The 20,291-nt window shown below is 35.7% G+C and overlaps 1 protein-coding gene across 1 annotated transcript in view; it reads left to right on the forward strand.

The window, feature by feature from the left end:
• Positions 1-19,962, forward strand: part of LOC110195665 (bifunctional heparan sulfate N-deacetylase/N-sulfotransferase 3) — a 214,490-nt gene extending 194,528 nt beyond the window's left edge. Inside the window, exons 12-14 of the mRNA XM_020968490.2 lie at positions 3,415-3,524; positions 13,969-14,071; positions 16,263-19,962. Of these exons, the coding sequence (XP_020824149.1) occupies positions 3,415-3,524; positions 13,969-14,071; positions 16,263-16,382 (333 nt within the window). The 3' untranslated portion in view covers positions 16,383-19,962. The remainder of the gene's footprint in view (positions 1-3,414; positions 3,525-13,968; positions 14,072-16,262) is intronic.
• Positions 19,963-20,291: the final 329 nt, after the last annotated feature.

Consider the following 20,291-nt stretch of genomic DNA (forward strand, 5'->3'; position numbering starts at 1 on the left):
CCACAGTGTTCCTTTCTAGGTTGCTATTACAACATACTTGACATGATGTGTGAATGTGCATATACACATATGTGAATTTGTGTACATATGTATGTGAATATGGATATATATGTGTGTATAGACATACAAACATGCACATTTGAAGTATGTGTATGCATACATACATACACATAGTATTGTACAAATTCTTGGGGCAAAGTTATAATAATGTTATCCATTATTGTTTATTATTAGCTATTAAATATTATTTTAAAATAATAAATTTTTGACATGTATTAAACCTTCCAGTTTCTATATTTTTTAAAGCTTTGAATGTGCAATATGTCTTCCTTTTGCTATAACAACTTCTTTTACAAAATTTGGCCTCAAATTCACGAGATTTTAACGTTTTGTTTTTAATCTTCCTTATGAAACTACACTTATCACATCAGATATTTTAAGCATGCCTTTGACAAATAGTCAATTTATCCAAGTCTGGCCTTGATCATAGCCCATATGTTTTCAATGAAGTTTAAATTAGGCTAGTTTATCTCAATCTCATAGATAAATTTCTTAACCTTTTCTTTTGTGGCATGGCCTTATTGTAGCATCCCCTCTCAATTTGTAAATTTCTGTAATTCTGGAACAGTATTTATTAGAGTTCATCATTCTCTCAATGACAAAAAAATTTCAAGGCCCATTGGAAGAAAAAAAAAATGTCTCAAATATTTTTGCGGATGGTTGGTTTACCATCTGATGGAAATGCCCAGAGTTTATAGGCTTACCAGGACTCTATCTGACAAGACTTTTGGGATAGCCTTGAATGAAGAGTGAGTTTTATCAATAAAAATTACCTTTTCTGGGGCAGCTAGGTTAGCACAGTGGATAGAGCACAGGCCTTGATAACACTCACTAGCTGCGTGACTCTGGGCAAGTCACTTAACCCCAATTGCCAAAACAAAACAAACAAAAAAATTACCTTTTCCAAATTATCAGGACTCCAGAATTTGTATTGCCATGTCCGTAACAATATTTATTGTTTCTCCTTCATTTCAATGGTTAGTAGATGCTTTTTGTCGGTTTTTTGTTTTGTTTAGCTTTTTGTTTTTGTTTTTACTGGTCCTCATACTTTTCTCCGGCTACAACAAACCCACTATATGTCCCACTATAGGGTAAACTGTAACATTGTTTTCTGAGGATTAATTAAGCTGTTTTGCAGTAATACTTTGTTAGCATTTTACTTTTTTTTTCATTTTCAATTGTACTTTGTGTTTCTGTAAGACCGATTCTGTTTCCTGTGAGCTTGAACGATCCTTGAGATACTTGAGGACACATCAACAGTCACTACAACATGTCTATCAGTCTTTGAAGTGTGATTTTTAAGAACTACAGCTTTTACAGGTTTCTTTGGGGTTAATATCCATTCTTCAAAAGCACGGAATTAAAGACACAAAAAATGAGAGCAATGAAATGTGTATGGCATGGAAACTGAGTACTGAACTAACAGAGAGCTAACTGAAAGTATGGAAACCATTTCAATGCATATTACTCAACACAAGGTCTGGCATTTTGAGGCAATCTAGTAAAAATAGAAACACACTTACATACACACACACACACACACATACACACACACACACTTCCATTGCTGTCATAAAACAAAGCCAAATAAAAATTATTGCAAGTTCCAAAACATTCACGCACCACTGTATTTATATATAAGTATTTATACACACATACCTAGACACTGATTTTCATATGCACTGTTTTCTCCACATTTCTAAATTCTTGGTCCTTTAATTTTACTCTTTGTGCTTAATGTTCATAGTACTTTCTGGATAATAAAATACTTCTGAAATGACAATTAAATATTCTAATGGGCACTTAAACTGCATTTATATTTGGGCAGTTTACAAACTGAATGCTGTATAATTTTAATGATCAAGCTTGGCCTCAGAAAAGAATAGAGACAGTGCACTTCTCTCTTTTTTCTGAAGAAGTGGGGGGACTGTGGATGCAGAGTATTGTATAGCCTGTCCGACTCAGATGATATATTGGCAGGTTTGTTCAACATTTTCTCCCCCTAAAGTGCCTATTGTGTATACATCATGCATAGAAATCCCATATAAACCTATGGTATATCACATGGTTAGTTTTAGGTTTTCATTTTTATTTTCCCTTCTTTGTTACAAGAATTGACTCATTCAGTAGGAGAAACAGTAGGATATATTTAGAAACAAAGGTGATGATGATGATGATGATGATATATATACATATATATGTGCACACATATACGTATTATATGTGTATATTTGCATATACATACATATAAATAATTTTTAAAAGATGTCAGGATTTAGTATACTGAAAAAATATGAGTTTAAAAAGTACAGAAGGGGAAGATTTTTCAGCACAAAAAACTAAGATGAATTAAGGCTTCAGAGTGTCCAGAATTGAGAGAGGTCATTAACCTGCTCAGAACACATCAGGAGTTTGACCCTGAATGAAAAATTTAAAAATAAATTGACAAATTGGAGTTAGTCCATTGAAAGATGAACAGGATTTTTAGAGAACTAGAGTTTCTAAGTGGCACAGCAGATAGAGTACTGGACCTGAAGTCAGAACGATTAATCTTCCCGAGTTCAAATCTGACCTCAGACATTTACTAACTGTGTGATCCTGGGCAAGTCACTTCACTCTGTTTGCCTCATCTTTTTCATCTGTAAAATAAGCTAGAGAAGAAAATAGCAAACCACTCCAGGATCTTTGCCAAGAAAACCCCAAATAGAGACATGAGGAAAATGGACTGAAAAACAACTGAACAAAAGGGACAATGACATTCGAAAAGTACTTACAGAGACTGGGGGTGTTTAGCCTAGAAGAGATAATTCTTGGAGATGGAGAAGACATTATCTTTGTCTCAAAGTATCTGAAGTCCTGACAAGTAAAACAGGATATAAATTCTGCTTGTTCCCAGAGGGTAGAAATAGAAACAATTGTGGAAGGTGAACAGAAAAAGATTTAGGTTCCACATAAGGAATTACATTCTCAAAGTGCAATTTTACCAAAATAAAATGTTGTTATGCGCCATGAGTCTGTAGCTTTCTCTGTCATTGGAAACCACCTAGCAAAGTGAGGAAGGCTATCTGTCAGAGATGTTCTAAACCATTGGATTCAAGGACCTCTTAGGTTCCTTCCAACACTGACTTTCTATGATTCTGATATTAAAATTGGTCATTAATAAAGATACTAAGTAAGGCTGATCTTGCAGCAATATATGTAGACCTTCATTGGACTATGATGCTTCACGTACTAGAAATGAATTTACCATACAAGTTTTTCATTTCTAAGCTCAAGTAGCTGATGGTTTTTTAAAACAGATTTTCTATTATTTTTGCTTTGTTCTTTTCCCTCCCTGGCTCCCCCCACATTCAGTTACTAATTATTGATGGGCAGCAGTTAAGAACTGACCCTGCTACTGTGATGGATGATGTGCAAAAGTTCCTGGGAGTCTCTTCTCATTATAATTATTCAGAAGCTTTAACGTAAGTATATTTGTTGCCTAACTTGCTTCATTTTTAGCTGTGAACTGATTTGGAAGGAATTGTAATGGGGTGCTACTGGTAAACAGTTGGTTATTTCTTTCCATGCTAATGATTAGGTAGCTAGGTACATTAGATTATGTAGCACAATGGAAACAGGATAACCAAATTCAAATCTGTCCTTAAATATTTATTATCTCTGTGACCTTGGATAAGTCATTCAACCTCAATTTCCTCAACTGTAAAATAGGGATAACAATAGTACCTGCCTCCTAAGATTGTTGTGAGAATCAAGTGAGATATTTGTAAAGTGCTTAGAATAGTTCCTGGAACACAATCAGCACACAGTAGGTGCTACTAGTTACTGGGGCAGTTAGGTGGCACAGTGGATAGAGCACTGGCCCTGAATTCGGGAGGACCTGAGTTCAAATCCGGCCTCAGACACATAACCCTTACTAGCCATGTGACCCTGGGCAAGTCACTTAACCCCATTGCCTAGCCAAAAAAAAAAAAAAAGAATAAATGTTAGTTATTATTCTTTTTGTATGGTAATAATCACTGAGGGAAAAGTGGGACATACGTTTTAATACGAATTAGACTTCAGAAGCCCTGAGTTATTATTCCTAACTATCCCTGTAATTATTTTTAACTATCTCCCCCTCCCACTTGTCCTCTTTATGAGACTATTGCCCCATCATTAATCCCCAAGGGTCCTGGGGCCTTTATAGCTATCCTGCTTTTTTCCCTGTCTATAAACTACCTGCCTTTTCCATCTGCTATGACCTGAACAGACTCATAAGGTCTTTTTAATGTGCTATCTACTCCAATTAGAACGTGAACTCCTTGAAGCTCGATTTTCTGTTTGTATCCCCCAAGCAACATAGTGATTTACATGTAGTAAATGCTAAATAAATGATTTTCTATCCCATTCCATTCAAGATATAGATTGGGGAAACAATCATTGTCAAGGGAGGGCAAAAACACGAAGGGAATGAAATGAAACCTAAAACCAGCCATGAATCCTGAGCAATATAAGATATGTTTATTCATTATTTCTACATATGATGTACACATAGTACACTCTTTTAAAAAATAAACAATGAATCTCTAACAGTTGTGAAGTGTCTGGTTTCAATACTAAGGTACAATGCATGCTTCTTGGAGATATCAAAAACATGTTTCATTTTTCTATAATGATCCATCATAAGTGATCAATAAGAAATGTTACAACAATATTGTTACAACAATATTACCATACTTTCTCTGCCTCCAAAATGGAGAGCCTTTCTGATTTCTCTTGAGTAAATATTTATGGTGCAAAGGACTATACTAGGTACTGGGGAAAGAAAGACAAAAATGGGATAGTCCTTGCCCTCAGGGATCTATTATTTTATTGTGAGGAGTAAAAAAAAAGTATGTTTATACACACACACACACCTATCTAAATTCTTAGTCCTTTAATTTTCCTCTTTGTGCTTGGTGTTCACAGTACTTTCTGGATCATAAAATACTTCTGAAATGACAATTAAATATTCTAATGTGCATTTAAATTGCATTTAGATTTGGGCAGTTTACAAACTGAATGCTGTGTATAGGGAGAAGGCCCTAAAAACTTGTGGAATCAGAAAAGAGTTTTCTGTAGTTGTCTTTTACATTGATCTAACAATTCTAAGACATGGAGTGAAGGAGCACTGAATTGCAGGGGAGAAGAGCAAGCAGTGTAAAAACAGAGAAATAGAATATGAAATGTTCTGATATAAAATTTAGTAGAGCAATTTGGCAGGCACTTACAGTATGTGAGAGGAATAATAAAAGATGAATCCAGAAAAACAAATAATAGGTTTATATTTATCTTTGTGGGGTGGAGATTTTTGGACATTTTCAGATTTGAGATGAGACATGATTGTTCCCAAAAAACTTTTCAATGAAGAGAAAATGAATACATGTTGAATATATGTTATATAAAAGCAACTGCTGTCTTCATTTAGAGAAAACTAAATAGGTCAGTGGCTAGAACACTGGGTCTGGAGTCAGGACAACCAGCCTCAGATATTACCAACTGTGTGTCCAACTGGGCAAGTCACTTAATCTCTATCTGCCTCTGTTTTCATATCTGGAAAATGAAAATAATAATAACACTTATAATGTTATTAAGTGTTGCAATTATAATAATTATAATACCATTATAAAATAATAATGATATTCCCAGGGTTATTGTAGTGAGGATGGCAAGGAATGTATTGATAAAATGTTCTATAAACCTTAAAGTGCTATATAATACTACATTTCATTATTAATTCAGAAATTTATTTGCCAATGTCATTTTCAAAATCTTTCCCCATATCCCTATTTTTTTTTTTGCTGTTTGAATTTTATTTTTATACAGAATCAGTAGTATTTGATGTAGCCATATTAAATTGCTTTCCTATTTCAAACCAGGGGGGAAATCCCCCAGATTTTGTCAGTTTTCACCTTGTTGAAGAAATATATATATATATATTTTTTTAATTTCTTAATTGATCTCTCTCTCTCTCTTTCTCTTCTCTCTGTCTCCCCCCATATGTGTGTGTATATATATATATATATATATATATATATATATATATATATAGAGAGAGAGAGAGAGAGAGAGAGAGAGAGAGAGAGAGAGAGAGAGAGAGAGAGACAGAGACAGAGAGAGACACAGAGAGAGAGAGAGAGAGAGAGAGAGAGAGAGAGAGAGAGAGAGAGAGATGAATGGATGGATAGACAGATAGACAGACAGATAGATAGATAGATAGATAGATAGATAGATAGATAGATAGATAGATAGACAGATAGACAGATAGACAGATAGATAGATATTAACCTCTGTATGCATCAGGGAATGATTTGTTCAGTAGTTTTTACAAGAATTCCAAATTTCCAAGAATTCCAAAATTCCACCTGCTTCTTGTCACCAATTCATTAGAAATTGTTTTGTGTTCTTTTAGACATTAGTACTGAAGTGGTAGAAGAAAGATGCTAAATTTTTTACATTTCCCTAGTGATCTTCTTAAGAAATATTGCACTGTCTTCAACTTTTGGGTGAATTTTTTTGCTCTTGTTTTCCTAAAATGTATTCAATTTTTGGTCGTAATATATTTCATTTTATTCACTTAGTTGTATATAATGCAACTAAAAATGAAATAGTTGTTGAGTAGGTTTGCAAATATTTTTAGGTTAAAGGCATACAGAGGTTAAGTGACTTGCCCAGTGTTACACAGCTAATAAGGATTGTGTCCTCTTCTCTGTAGACTCTCTCTACTCTACTTGCAACTGATGCTGATGCATGAGCTGCAATTATCTTCCTGGTGTTCTTTGTTTTCACTCATCCAAAGTATTACAGGGCAAGATGAACAACTGTGCCACAGCATCAGGTTTCTTGTTTTCCTTCTGCACTAGATAAAAACAGTTCTGTCAAGTCCTTTACTTGCTTCCCCAAGGAGAACCTGTAAGAATCATCCTTCCTTTTAACATCAAGTTCTTTGTTTCTTCTGGTTTCATTTGTCAGTCAAAATGTATTTAAGTGTTTATCACGCACCAGGCACTGTGCTCAGTTCTGTGAATACAAAGAATGGGTAAAACCCAAATCCCAATACATTCCCTCAAGGAACTGACATAGAGTATAACTGGAAGGGAATCTCGGAGGGAAGGGCCTACAAGGGGGAAAGGAATGGCAGAAAAGCTTCTTACCAAAGTTGGGATCTGAGCGGATCTATGAAGGGAGTCAGGAAAGTGAGGAGTCACAGGTAAGAAGGGAGAACATTCCAGGTATGGGGGAGAGACAACAGAAATTCATAAAGTAGGATGATGGAGTGCCATGTGTAAAGAATACCAAGTGGGCCAATACGGCCGGATGACACGTGAATGGAAAAGAGAAAAGAAAGCACAAGAAAGCTGGACACATAGGAAGCAGCCAGATTGTGGAGGGCTTTAAATGCTAGAAGATGATTTTCTATTTGATCTTAGAGGTGATAGGGAGTCTCTGGGGTTTAGAATATCAATATCGGTATAGCTCAGTTCCTCCATTACTGTGTGAACATGTTGATCATTTTACAAAGATATCAAATTTTGAATAGAAATAGTTTGAAAGAGTATTGTAAATAGATATGTGAGGTGAATTTACCTCCATTTCTCAGTTTCCTATGTCTGAACCAAAAGGCAAGTATCCATCTCTATAACCCATGGGTCTGACTCAGAAGAAAATTTGTTGTTTTCTGAAAAGTTATGAACCAAGCTTTAAAATTAATTGAAAAAGGTGCACTATTGGATACCCTTATCTTATTTCTTAGTATGAAGCTTTCCCTGTATTCAATACTGTATATGAATAAATCTTATCACCTTCATGGCAGCATTTTTCTTATATATACTTGGGAAGTGGGAGGAAAATAAAGGAAAATAAAGACCTAAGACCCTGGAAAGTTAAGCTCTATTTGTGGCCCTCCTTTTGATTCAGTTGTTACCTTTGACCTCTTATTTCTGTAAGCTTATAGATCTCTGCCAGTGTTTTTGGCATTGGTACTGACTCAGTCACACACCTTTAAGTATTTAACATTCACTTGACCTTAAAAAAAAAACTAAGTGGTTGTAGTTTTAAATTGGAAATCCAAGTCTTTATTTTGATTTTCCTAAAATCTTAGGAAAGAAACTTTCACTTTTTTTAAAAGGAAAGGAAAAGTCTCCGTTTAGTGCTTTCAAATTGGCTATTGTTTTGTCTTTGTTTTTTTTTCCGCATAAACCTTATAACAAAACCATAAGTTGGAGGTAAGAATTCTATAAAGAGGATCTATTTTTTTAGAGCATGATCTTTGACCTATGCACTACGCACCTGTCTCCCATCTAACTGCCTCGAGACTATTTTTCATTCATCTCTTTTGCCAAGAAAAGGAGACATAAACTTAAGAGAATAAAGATAAAAGCTACTTGTTCTATACAAGAAACTGCAGGTCAGTCTGCAGGAGGGTTATGCCCAGATGAAAATGCCCATTATGTGATTTTTCAAACTGCCTGGTATTCAGTGGGTTGAATAATACTGGAATACCTGCACAGATAGAAAGCACAACTTCCTTTTCAGTAGGTGTGTCTGAAATGTTCACCCTGCTGGTACAGATAAATACAACTGCATTTGGTTCCCTTTTTTATACCCCTTTGTCAATCATAGGTCTGCCCAATATACCTTAGAGATGGGGAGTGGGTCATATCCTGTAGACTATCTAGAAGGGTAGTATTATTGTCTTTTGTCAGAATTGCTAGCCTTTCATCTCAGTGTGCCACTTTCCAGTTTATCTGACTCTTGCCCTCCCCCTTGATAGGGAGCTGTGATTTGGTAATAGTGTATTGTCTTTGGAAATGTTTAGAGTGGCTGTCAGTACATATACCTAAGATAATGTTTTATACACAAGATGATAAAGGACCTAACACATAGATTCAATATCAATTATTTGTCCTATTATCAGAAGTAAAAGATTAAGGTTTTTTAAGAGAAATTTAGTAAATTGGTCAGAAGCTTCTGATGCTTTCTCATTTGCCCTTTTTTGGGGGGAGGGGGCAACATAATAATTTCATTTGTGAATTTTTTTCTCCATTGTTAGGCGTTTTCCTCTCCTTAAGAACTGAGCTGAAAGTTCTTGAATTACTATTTCTTTGATGAAAATCTAGTCTCCTTTGACATCTGAGGTAGAATTGCCAGGCTTCTAGGGTATTATGGTTCTCTGCTACCATGAATTAAAGGCTTTCTGCTAACATTATGGGTTTGAAATTGACCAATAGTCAGTGAATGCCTCTCTAATTCCAAGCTGCTGCTGTTGAGGTCAGAACAACTGATGAAACTTTTATGCGTACCAAAAATGGGACGTGAAAAAGCAAGTGAGGCAGTGTTAAGAAGGGGAAAGAAACCATGTACGCTTTTTGAAAAAAAAAGTCACTACCACAACTTTAAGCTATAGACTATAACTTATGAGACAAAAATCTCTGTAGTACAAGCAGGGAAGTATTGTTTAAGTATGTACCCTTCTGTCCTACCCAGGTCGTGGTAAGTGGATCTCTCAGAACTTGAGGGTTCAGATAATAATTCCTTCAATAATAATAATAAAAAAAAAACCCAACAACATTCAAATACCCCAACAAAAGCAATCTATCGGTGGTATGAAGCAGTCCACAGGAAGGTAAAACCAGATAAAAGCATTTAGTAAGGAAGTTCCCTGGAGTCTTGGGAAATCCCTTCCTAAAACTATTTATATATCCTCCTTGCCCAAAGAACCCACAGGGGACCCTAGAGCCGTTACCTGGAGGTAAAGTTAATTCAAACTTCCCCAGGTTTGCTCCTCAGAGTCTTGGTTTACAATCAGTGATTGGTAGTTTGGGAAAGATAACTTCATTTATGTCTTGGTCCTCAATATATCCCTTTTTCCTACTCATGAAGGTCAATTCAGTAGCTCAGCATAGTCTGTTCTGCTAGGGGATGGGATTCAGAAGGTCACCTTCTGTAACCAGTACTGCCAGAAACAATCCTTACTGCAGTATATTCAATATTCAGGCAGAGAGGTGGCACAGTAGATAAATGCCAGGCCTACAGTCAGGAAGGCTCATCTTCCTGAGTTCAAATCTGGCATTAGATACTAGCTCGTAACCCTGTTTGCCTCAGTTTCCTTATGTGTAAAACAAGCTAGAGAAGGAAATGGCAAACCTCTCTGTTATCTTTGCCAAGAAAACCCCAAATGGGTTCACAAAGAGTCAGACATGGCTGAAATGACTAAACAATGACATTCATTAGCCCTAGCAGATTTTTCATCAGAATTTATTCTCTAGAAGTAAGATTTCTTTAGCACGGCCAAAGCAGAAAGTTTGTCTCCACAAGGGCCATTCTGGTGTGAAATCTGATGCTTCTAGAAGCTTTAACACTGCCTCCCTGTGTGGATCTATTTTTCTTCGTCTGTATTACTCCCCTTCCTGCCCTCTACAATGCAGCCAAACTCAACTTGCTTTCCCTCACACATGATGCAGTGCTCCACTGCCTGTCATCAGGCACTGCTCTGGCCTTCATCCATGCCTGGAATTCATTATGCTCCTTACTTTCACCTCTTACAGTCTCTTATTTAATTTAACATTCAACTTAAGAACTACCTTCTAGCCCTCCCTGCTTGAAATGTTGGCCAGCTAGGGAGGCTGAGGTTGACAGATCTCTTGAGCTCAGGAGCTCTGAGCTGCAGTGGTCTATACTGATCAGGAACAGTCAACCCTAACATGATGAGCTCTCAGGCTCAAAAGGCCACTGAGAGTGAACTGCCCCAAGTCAGAATAGAGTAGGTCAAGGCTCCCATGTAATCAGAGTGAGACTATGGCAAGATAGGGAGATACAGTCTTAAAACTGATTGACTAATTGATTAAATGATTGTTAGGTGGTATCTTTAAGGATTAAAATGTGTTTTAGTGTTTAGACTTTCAACTTTGTTTTTTCACCCAGAGGCAGCTAGGTGGTACAGTAGATAGCAAACTGAACCTGGAGTCTGGAAGACTTGGATTCCAATCCAGCCTCGGACACTTTCTAGATATGGGACCCAGTTAAGAGTTTTGCAAACTTTAAAATACTACATAAATACTAATTATTAATGTTGTTTTTTTGTTACTCATGGAATCTGTTATGAAAATTCTCACAAAGAATGGATGTTGTTAGTCAAATAGCTTTTTTTTGAAGTGTGTAGTAAATGCATGAGCAACATGTTAATATTCTAAATCATAAAAGCATGTTTGCCAAGACACATAGAAAAAAATGAAGGAGTTGTAGTTTTATCAATATGGGGAACTCCCTAGACCAAATGTCTTATCTTAGGAGAGTTTGAACCTAGACCTTAATAATTCCAAACTCGGCCAGCACTCTGTCCACTACATTTAGATGCCTCTAATGACCCAAAGGTATCTAAGACATTTTGTGCCTTCTCTGAGCAACATTCACGTGATGGTTTTTTCTTCTTGTTGCTGGTGAAAAATGTATATGCCATTTGCAATTCATCATTTTTAAATTTCATTTTTAAGACACTATGAGCAAGGTATAATATTTTTATTGAAATGCTAGTTCAGCTTCAAGTCATCTCATAGATAGTTTTATGCACGTGACTAATATGAAGAGAAACATTCAACTACTTTTTCATTTTAATTTTGACAAAAATTAGCTTAAAGGAACACATCTGTGAAATCAAAGAACTACAGAATTTGGAACAAAAAGGCCTTCAATGGCCATCTTGTTTAACCCATGCACAAAAGGAAGCCACACTATAAGATGCCCAACTAGTGATTATCCAACCTCAGCTTGAGACCTCCAAGGAGTGGGACCCCAAGACTCTTATGGCAGCGCATTCCACTTGTTGACAACTCCAATTGTTAGGAAGTTTTTTCCTGACATCAGGCCTAAATTAACCCCTTTAAAGGTATTGCCCATTGATCCTACTTCTGCCATCTGGGGCCAGAAAGAACAGTCTAAGCCAGGGGTAGGGAATCTCTGGCCTTGAGGCCACATGAGGCCTTCTAAGTCCTCAAGTGTGACTCTTTAATTGAATCCAAACTTCACAGAACAAATCCCCTTATTAAAAGGATTTGTTCTGTAAAACTTGGACTCAGTCAAATGGCTATGCCAAGGATCTAGAAGGCCACATGTGGCCTTAAGGTCGCAGGTTCCCCAACCACGGTATAGTCCTTCATCCAGATGACGTCTCATCAAATTCTGGAATACAGAAATCATGTTCTTTAGAATCTTTTCCTTGGGCGAAATACCCACAGTTCCTTCAACTGATATGCACATGACATGGATTCAGTAAGGCTTTTCATCATCCCTTTTGTCCTCCTCTGGACACTCTCCAGCTGCTCAGTGTATTTTAAACTATGTTTCCTGGAACTTTTCACAATACTCCAGATATGTCTAAGGTGTCAGAGCACAGGGAAACTGTCATATTCTATAATCGTCATTCCTTCATGGTTTCTTATACCTCATGTATATTTCTAAGGTGAATGCTTCAGTGATGTTTATTATGGAATCAACTGACTGACTTAACTCTAAGTTTAGTTTTTTTGTTTTTGTTTTTGTTTTTTGTTGTGTATATCTGAGATATGTCAGGATTCGATTTGGAAGTTAGCTAACAAAGTTATGAAGACAATAATTAAATCAATAGCACACTTCCAAAAACAGCATTTTAGTACTGCTGTCAGCATTCAACCTTGTGCCACGGGTAGTAGCTAATTTTATTTTAGAACCTTTTTTCTGAATTAACAGTACTTCCATCATACATCTACCAGAAGATCTACATGATATAAATGTGGCTGCCTCATTTAATTGAATAAAGGCATAAACAAAAAGAAAGTATGCTGACATTTTGATACTCATGGGGAATGGGGGGGAGTTGAATAAGGTACAATTAACTTTTAGGCTCCTTTATACCTTATGCAGCATGGAGACAAAAATTTAGATACATTATTTTTACCCCTTATGATGCCATTTAGAAAATGAACTTTGCTACTTAATTTTTCTGGTATTTTAGAGCTTAATAGAATGTCTTGAATATATTAGGCATTCCATTAATATTTGTTTTAATGGAATTATTTAAAATATAATGGTTTTATCTCTGGACATTATTGCTTTATAACTGATGATCTTCTCAAAAGTACAGAAACTATTTGCTGAGAGAAAGAGAGAGACAGAAAGAGACAGACAGAGAGAGACATATAGAGAGCGTGCTACTTTAGGGGTGAAGGAAAAAACAAATTACACTAAACTTAGAATAGTGACAGTAACTTGTAAAAGCATTTTGTCACCCATTAGAAGCTCACCCCACTCTCCACATACCAGAAGCATTTTTTCTTCCCTTTGTTCCTAGCTCTTGAATTTGCTGGATTTTTATACAACTAGCTAATAACAATAACAGTACTAATAGCTAGATTTTACATAGTGCTTTAGTGTTAAGCATTTTGCATATATCACTTCATTTGCTCTTTGCAGCAATCCTCTGGTTAGGTGTTATTATATTCCCATTTTCATGCATGAGGAAATGGAGACTGAAAATAGTTCCATGACTTGCTAAGGGCCAAACCATGAGTGTCTGAGGAAGACCCAGGTCTTCATGAATCCCAACTCCAAGGCTCTATCCATGGCTTATAAAACATTTCCTTCATTGTAGTCCCATGAGATAAATGAGTGCAAACATTTTTATCCACACTTTGCAGATGAGGAAGCTTAGACTCAACTAAGTCAAGTGATTTGATTACATACTTAAACAACTAATAGGAATGAGTTCTAGCTGGAACCAGACCAGTAGTTTTGTGATCAGAGCACACTTTCCACTTCTTTCCAAACTCAGTAACTAGTGAAGTAGAAATCCAGAACAGGTACATACTCTCACCACAGGCTGCAAGCTGATGATAAAGTTCTTCTGTGTTTCAGATTTGATTCTCACAAAGGTTTCTGGTGTCAGTTATTGGAAGAAGGTAAAACCAAATGCCTTGGGAAGAGCAAAGGAAGGAAGTACCCCCCCATGGATTCTGAGGTAAGGTGACTCCGAACCATCATGGTGAATCATCATGGCCTTTGACCTCTTCCCTACTTCCCCCATCCCAGTCATATAGTTTTAACACATAACAGAATAAAGGCTTAAAACAGCATTCTGCCTGTGTCAAAGTGAAAATGATTTATCATGACTGGTGCTTGGATGCCAACCCCCTCTGGTTGTTTGATTTTGGTATTCTTCTGTTACACATCATTGAGAAAAGTTAAAGAAAGCAGACAACTTGCCCTGTTAGGTCAGGAGAAGATATTGATTCTGAGGTAACTTAAAACTCCCTTCCTAAAGGAAAATTGTCTTCACCTGAAATTTGAATGCTTAAAGTAATTAACTTCAAACCAAAAGAGGAAGTCTATTGTTTAAAGAGAAATGCCATCACCATGAGAACCAAATGAATTTTTTCAGTTCTTTTTGCTGCCTGGTAGAAAACTGCAGACATTACTGTTAGAATACTTGAAAGTATGCTCAGGTCAGGTCGAAATGAGCTGAAAGAATCCATTCATATCCCATATAATGGACTTGCCATCTAGTAATTTAGGACTAAAGAGAATGAAAGGAAATCATTATGTTTTGGTGAAGTTGTCCAGCCCATAGCATGTACCTGCAAATACAAGAAGGGCTAATCCCCCAATAATGAGACATAATCATTGTATATCTTCAAGTTGGCTGGTTCAGCATCAACAAATTTTAAGATTTGCATTTATTTTATTGTGTAGCTTTTTAGCACTTACTATACTAGTTCACTTTCTTGAAAAGCAGGAGAAATATTCAGCAAAGTCCATACACAAAAATTTGACCACACTGTGATTTTTGTAAAAGGATGACCTGGGTTTAATTCCATTTATGACCATATCCTAGCTTTGTAACCCTGGACAAGTCATTTAACCTCTTGGTGCCCCATATAACTCTGACATGATTAAGTTGAAGAGCAGTTACAGATCTCCATTGCTGGAGGGGCCTTTCTCACTAAGAAATCATTAATGAAATACATATAAACATATATGTGCATGTGTTATTTGTTCCATATATGTATATATTGCAACATACATAAACATGTATTTTATACATACTAAAAGTAAATTTCTCCAGTGTTTGCAGAAAATGTAAATATCATTAATTTAAAAAAAACACTTTTCTCCATTTTTATGGAAATTAAAAATGCCTGCAATATACTTCAGGATATGCTTCTTGCCATTCCTGTCTGATAGAAGAACATTGGCACATAATGTAAAGGTGCCATCAGTTCAGAAAAACTCCAACATCCTCTTCTCAGCCTTAACTCTGACATAACTTTCAGAGAAATCAATTCTCTCATGAAGACAGAAAAGGTAATATAAATATAAGGAAAATAATATAAATATAGTGAAAATATAAACTGGGTTTACTTGGAAAAATAAACTGGCTGACCACATGGAAATTTTGCTTAGAGAGACTCTAATATTTGGAGTCAAAGAGCTTCTATAGCCATGGTGTTTAACACATAGCAGGCCCTTATTAAATATTTAATTGACTCAGCATTAATAAAAAGAAAACCACAAGAAGAAACTAAAGTAGATAATTACAGCCATACTAGATATAAAAATATTAAGTTTTATTCCATTTAATAGCAATAGCTTACATTTCAGTTAAATATATTTTATATTAAGTATTTACATCAATTATTCACATGATAGACATTGACAAAGGCTGTAAGTATGACCTTACCAAAATAAAAAGTTCCCTGAAAAGAGGAAATACTTGGGCCTGGTGAATGAAGAGAAATAGCTAATAGACTGTTTATCAAAGTGGATCACTTAACTTGTTTCCCTCAGTTTCCTCATCTGTAAAATAGTAACAATAATAGCACCTACTTCTCAGGGTTGTTGTGAGGACCAAATGAGGTAATATTTGTAAAAAGCACTTAGCACAGTGCCTGGCACATAATGGGCATTAACACTGATGTAAAATGGTTGTTATTGTTGTTACTTTCAAGACCGAGGGCAACCATCACACTTGGATTAATCAGTCAGTGTCCATTTAATATGTACCTACTCATAGTACTAGGTTCTGGGGAAATAAGAAAAAAAAATGAAACAGACTCTGCCTTAGCCTAATGAGGCAGTGAGTAGGTCTTTGTGGGAATTAAATGTCTTTTCTTTAATATGTATTTTTTATCTCTCTTCTTCCTCAACCCCAGTGTAGAACATTTCTGTCAAGCTACTATCGTGATCATAATGTGGAACTATCTAAGCTATTACACAAACTGGGGCAGCCGCTGCCAGCCTGGCTAAGACAGGAGTTACAGAAAGTGAGATAGCATCAAGAGAAACCCTCTCCCCCCCAAGAATATTTCTGCCATGCATCATTCACCTTTGCTAAAGCCTCCAGAAGCTACCAAAAGGCTGTTGTAACATACACCTCTTCGAAAGAGAAGAAAGAATGGAGTTCTTCTTTCCATGTGCTGGCATGTGGACTATAAAAATGTATATATCTGTTCCAACTCTTGAGGCCTATGGCCTTTCTTTTACACCCTGTCTGGGCCTGTGGAATAGTTGTAGACTACTGTACTCTCATGTGGAAGTCAATAACAACTGATATAAACATCCAAAGCAAAGCTGCAGAATGGTCCAATTTCATATTAACTATTTACACTTTTATATATCAACTAAAAGTATTGTGTCTTGTAGATTTTTTAGCCCATCGTTTTCCTGCTCGCTCTTTTCTTACTATCTGACGATAAAGTGTCTTACAAAATAGAAAAAGAAACTTCATGTTATAGAACAAAAATGGCAAATGACTACCGCTTTTGGTAAATGTTGGCCAAATTTTGAACCGAGTGATATGTCTTGAAAGAATTGAGAATGTTGATTTGTGCTGTATCTGGGAATGGAAGTATTAACCATGTTGTCTTATCTACATCACAAAGGAATAGCTAAATGCTACAGCAAAAAAGAGAAATAAAATGAAAGAGAGAAAGAATAAGAAGGAAGAAAAAAGCAAGGAAGGATGGAAGGGAAAAAGAAAGAAAGAAGAAAGAGAAAAGGAAGGGAGGGAGGAAGGAAGGAAAAAAAGAAGGAAGAAAGGAAGGAAGGAAGGAAGGAAAGTGCTATGTACTTGATTCAATCTTGGTTTAATCTAGTCAGTCCTAATTCACCTGTTTTATATATTTGTAATTTTTGCACTGAAAAAGATAGTAGAATAGTATCAATGAATATTTGATTGTACAAGCCCAGTAAGTGGTTATTCAAAGTTGAATGATTCTTCTAAAGAGGGCTAAACTTCTGTAACTATATACTGTATCACAGCAATATTCATATCCCTAGAGTGCTGTGAACTGTAAATCCTACTCAGATGGTCTTCATTTGCCCAACACTTCTCATCTCATATATGACTTCTATAATATATGTCATCTCCAACACCAGACTGATAAATACTTTCATACTTGTTTATATTCTCCATTACCAAACCTATTAGAGCCAAAGATAGGGATATTTCCCTACAAAGAAATAACTTTTAGCTGTTTAAAGGAAAATTATAAACTGAAAAGATTTTTGGAGATTTCAAGGTAAAACCTTGCGACTTCACAGTTTATAAGTAAATACAGAGAGTAAATGCACATGAACAATGTGAAATGTGTGATCATATTTTTAATAGAGGGCAAGAGAAAAAGAAATGTTTGCCAGTATTGTGGCTATTCTTTTGAAAGTTCCATAGAAGACAATCTAATCCAATGGAGTTAAACTATATTTTTTAATTGTACAGATGACCATTTAAATATAAAACAAGAAATCAACAAAATGTCATCTTTATTATCTAGTGCTAATCATTTAATTGCATCATATATAGTTACACATACATGGCAAAGACAAAGTGAGAAGGGTTGGTAACATTCAAATTAAATTAATAATATTTAAAGAAATAATTTTAGGCCTATAATAACAAGCATATGTCAAGCAATACAAACTGATTTAATCACATCATACCAGCTGTTTATAAATTTCAGAGATCAAAAGGAGAGATAGTGTCACTTAGTGGATGAGGCTGGAGTCAGTAAGAGCTGGGCTCTTAATTCCTCCCTCTGACTCATACTAGCTCTATGACTACACACACACACACACACACACACACACACACACACACACACACACAATCTCTTAGTGCCCCCAGGGAACTCTGTAAAACAGAAAGAATTGCTGATCTGGATTGCTTCTGGGAGTTTTCACTATGGGAGTTCCCTATACCAGTGAAAGTATTCCCAAAAAAATGATTGAGGAAATGTTGTTTATTAAATAAGAAGAATATTGATTAAGAATTCATTATTATTTGTCCTTATTGACTTGTAACAGAAATGAATCAAAGGCTTTGATAAGTGAGGCAGCTCAAAGAAAGCACCTGAAGATTTCATCATCAATGTGATAGATCTAGACAGTTATTCTCTAATTAGTAAGTAGATTGTGAGATCCTTGTATTTATATTGCCCTAATAAAATGTCTTCTGCTTTAAAGATATTAATAAGATAATATACTTTGGATAGCATCAAACATCATGTGCTATAACGCTTGCCTGTCTGTAACGCTGAAAGCATTAACACAAAAATTGGACAAAACAAAAACAAAAAATAGTGTACAATTACCATTATAGAAACCCTTAATATTAAAATACTTGTCACTTATTTTGTTCAAAATTTCAGAGGGTCTGTGATTACAACTGTACTTTAAGTGTTACTTCCTTTGAAGTAGCTGAGGTCTCATATATTCTACTCAGTTACTGTCTTCTTTTTCCTTGAATGTAAGAAACTACCAGTGACTTTTAGATGAGGCTGACTAAAAAGGAATACATAATATACATACACATACATACACATACATACATACATACATACATGCATGAGATTATGCTCTTGGGCTCTCAGTTTAGCATCTAGATTTCCAATAAAGTAATAAAAAATAATTGATTTATACAACATTCAAACTCTCCTTTCTAGGCTCACAACTTTAAAAAGTGTTACATGTGTGCATGCCACCAAGCATGATAGTACACACTGGTAATCTTAATTACAGAGGAGGCAAAAACTGTTTGATGTCTTGAGTTCAGACTTCAAAGCTACAGTACTGATAGCACCAATTGGGAGTCCACAGTAAGTACCGCTCCAATGTGGTGAGACCCTTGGAGCAGGTGACAACCTTGTAGCCTGAGGAAGGGTGAATTTGCCCAGGTCTGAAATGGACTCTCATGCAAATTAAAGCAGGACTGGTCCTGTGAATAGCCCTTGCACTTCTAGCCTGGGCAATATGGGAAGATTAAAAAAAAAAACCCAAAAAAACCAAATAGCTTATATTCTTCTAATCCTGCCTAGGTAGGATGAATTTACTCAACTGACTGCCTTTTCATGATACTTTATGAGTGTCTCATGGACATAATAGGGATGCTTATAACCACCACCACCAACAAATCAGGATGAATCCATTGAAATGCACATGAAACATGCTGTTAAAAAAAAATAAAAGGAAAAAAAAAAGAAAGGCTTACTGACAGCTCGGTATAGCTTGGACAAAAGTACAGAGTCCCTGAAGGACAGGCATACCTTAAGCATTACATATAGCAGCTGGATATATCATTCTGAAATAAATACACATGAGAAAAGGATAAGATGAAGTGATTTGCAAACTAGCTTTGTACAGAATCCCCTTTTTCATTGCTTAAAATATGAAACTTCCTCAGGAAGAAATGAAATAGTTATTTCAATGTTTATAGCTGTAATATTCTTGTCATTCACATTGAATGAAAATCACTGGAAACATTTTTTCTCTTTTTTTTTAAAATAAAAACCTGGATATTATTCTGATAGTGGCATGATATCTGCTATGTACAACAATAAACTCTGATAATAAAATGTCTCACCAAGGCCTCCTGACTTTATGTTAATAATTTATCTTTTTTATTGTTTGGTTTTGAACTTGAACCTTATTAGCATAACTAAGAATGCAAGAGATTCACAAATGGGTCTTTATAGAAAAACAGTATTACTGATTCTCTTTCAATTTAATCCCTGTATAATACCTGTTTCCTCAGGAGTTATTTACTTCCTGAATTATTGGATCATAGAGTCACATATGCAGAAGAGGTCTTCAAGGTTGCCAAGAATTGTAAAAGCAGTGTGATTACATGAACTGTGACGAGATACGATATCAAGATCTGAATAAATAAAAGCCGCTTTCACCACAAA

Source organism: Phascolarctos cinereus, unplaced genomic scaffold (genome assembly GCF_003287225.1).
Source record: "Phascolarctos cinereus isolate Bilbo 61053 unplaced genomic scaffold, phaCin_HiC Scaffold_9;HRSCAF=440, whole genome shotgun sequence".
In the NCBI taxonomy this organism is placed as follows: domain Eukaryota; kingdom Metazoa; phylum Chordata; class Mammalia; order Diprotodontia; family Phascolarctidae; genus Phascolarctos; species Phascolarctos cinereus.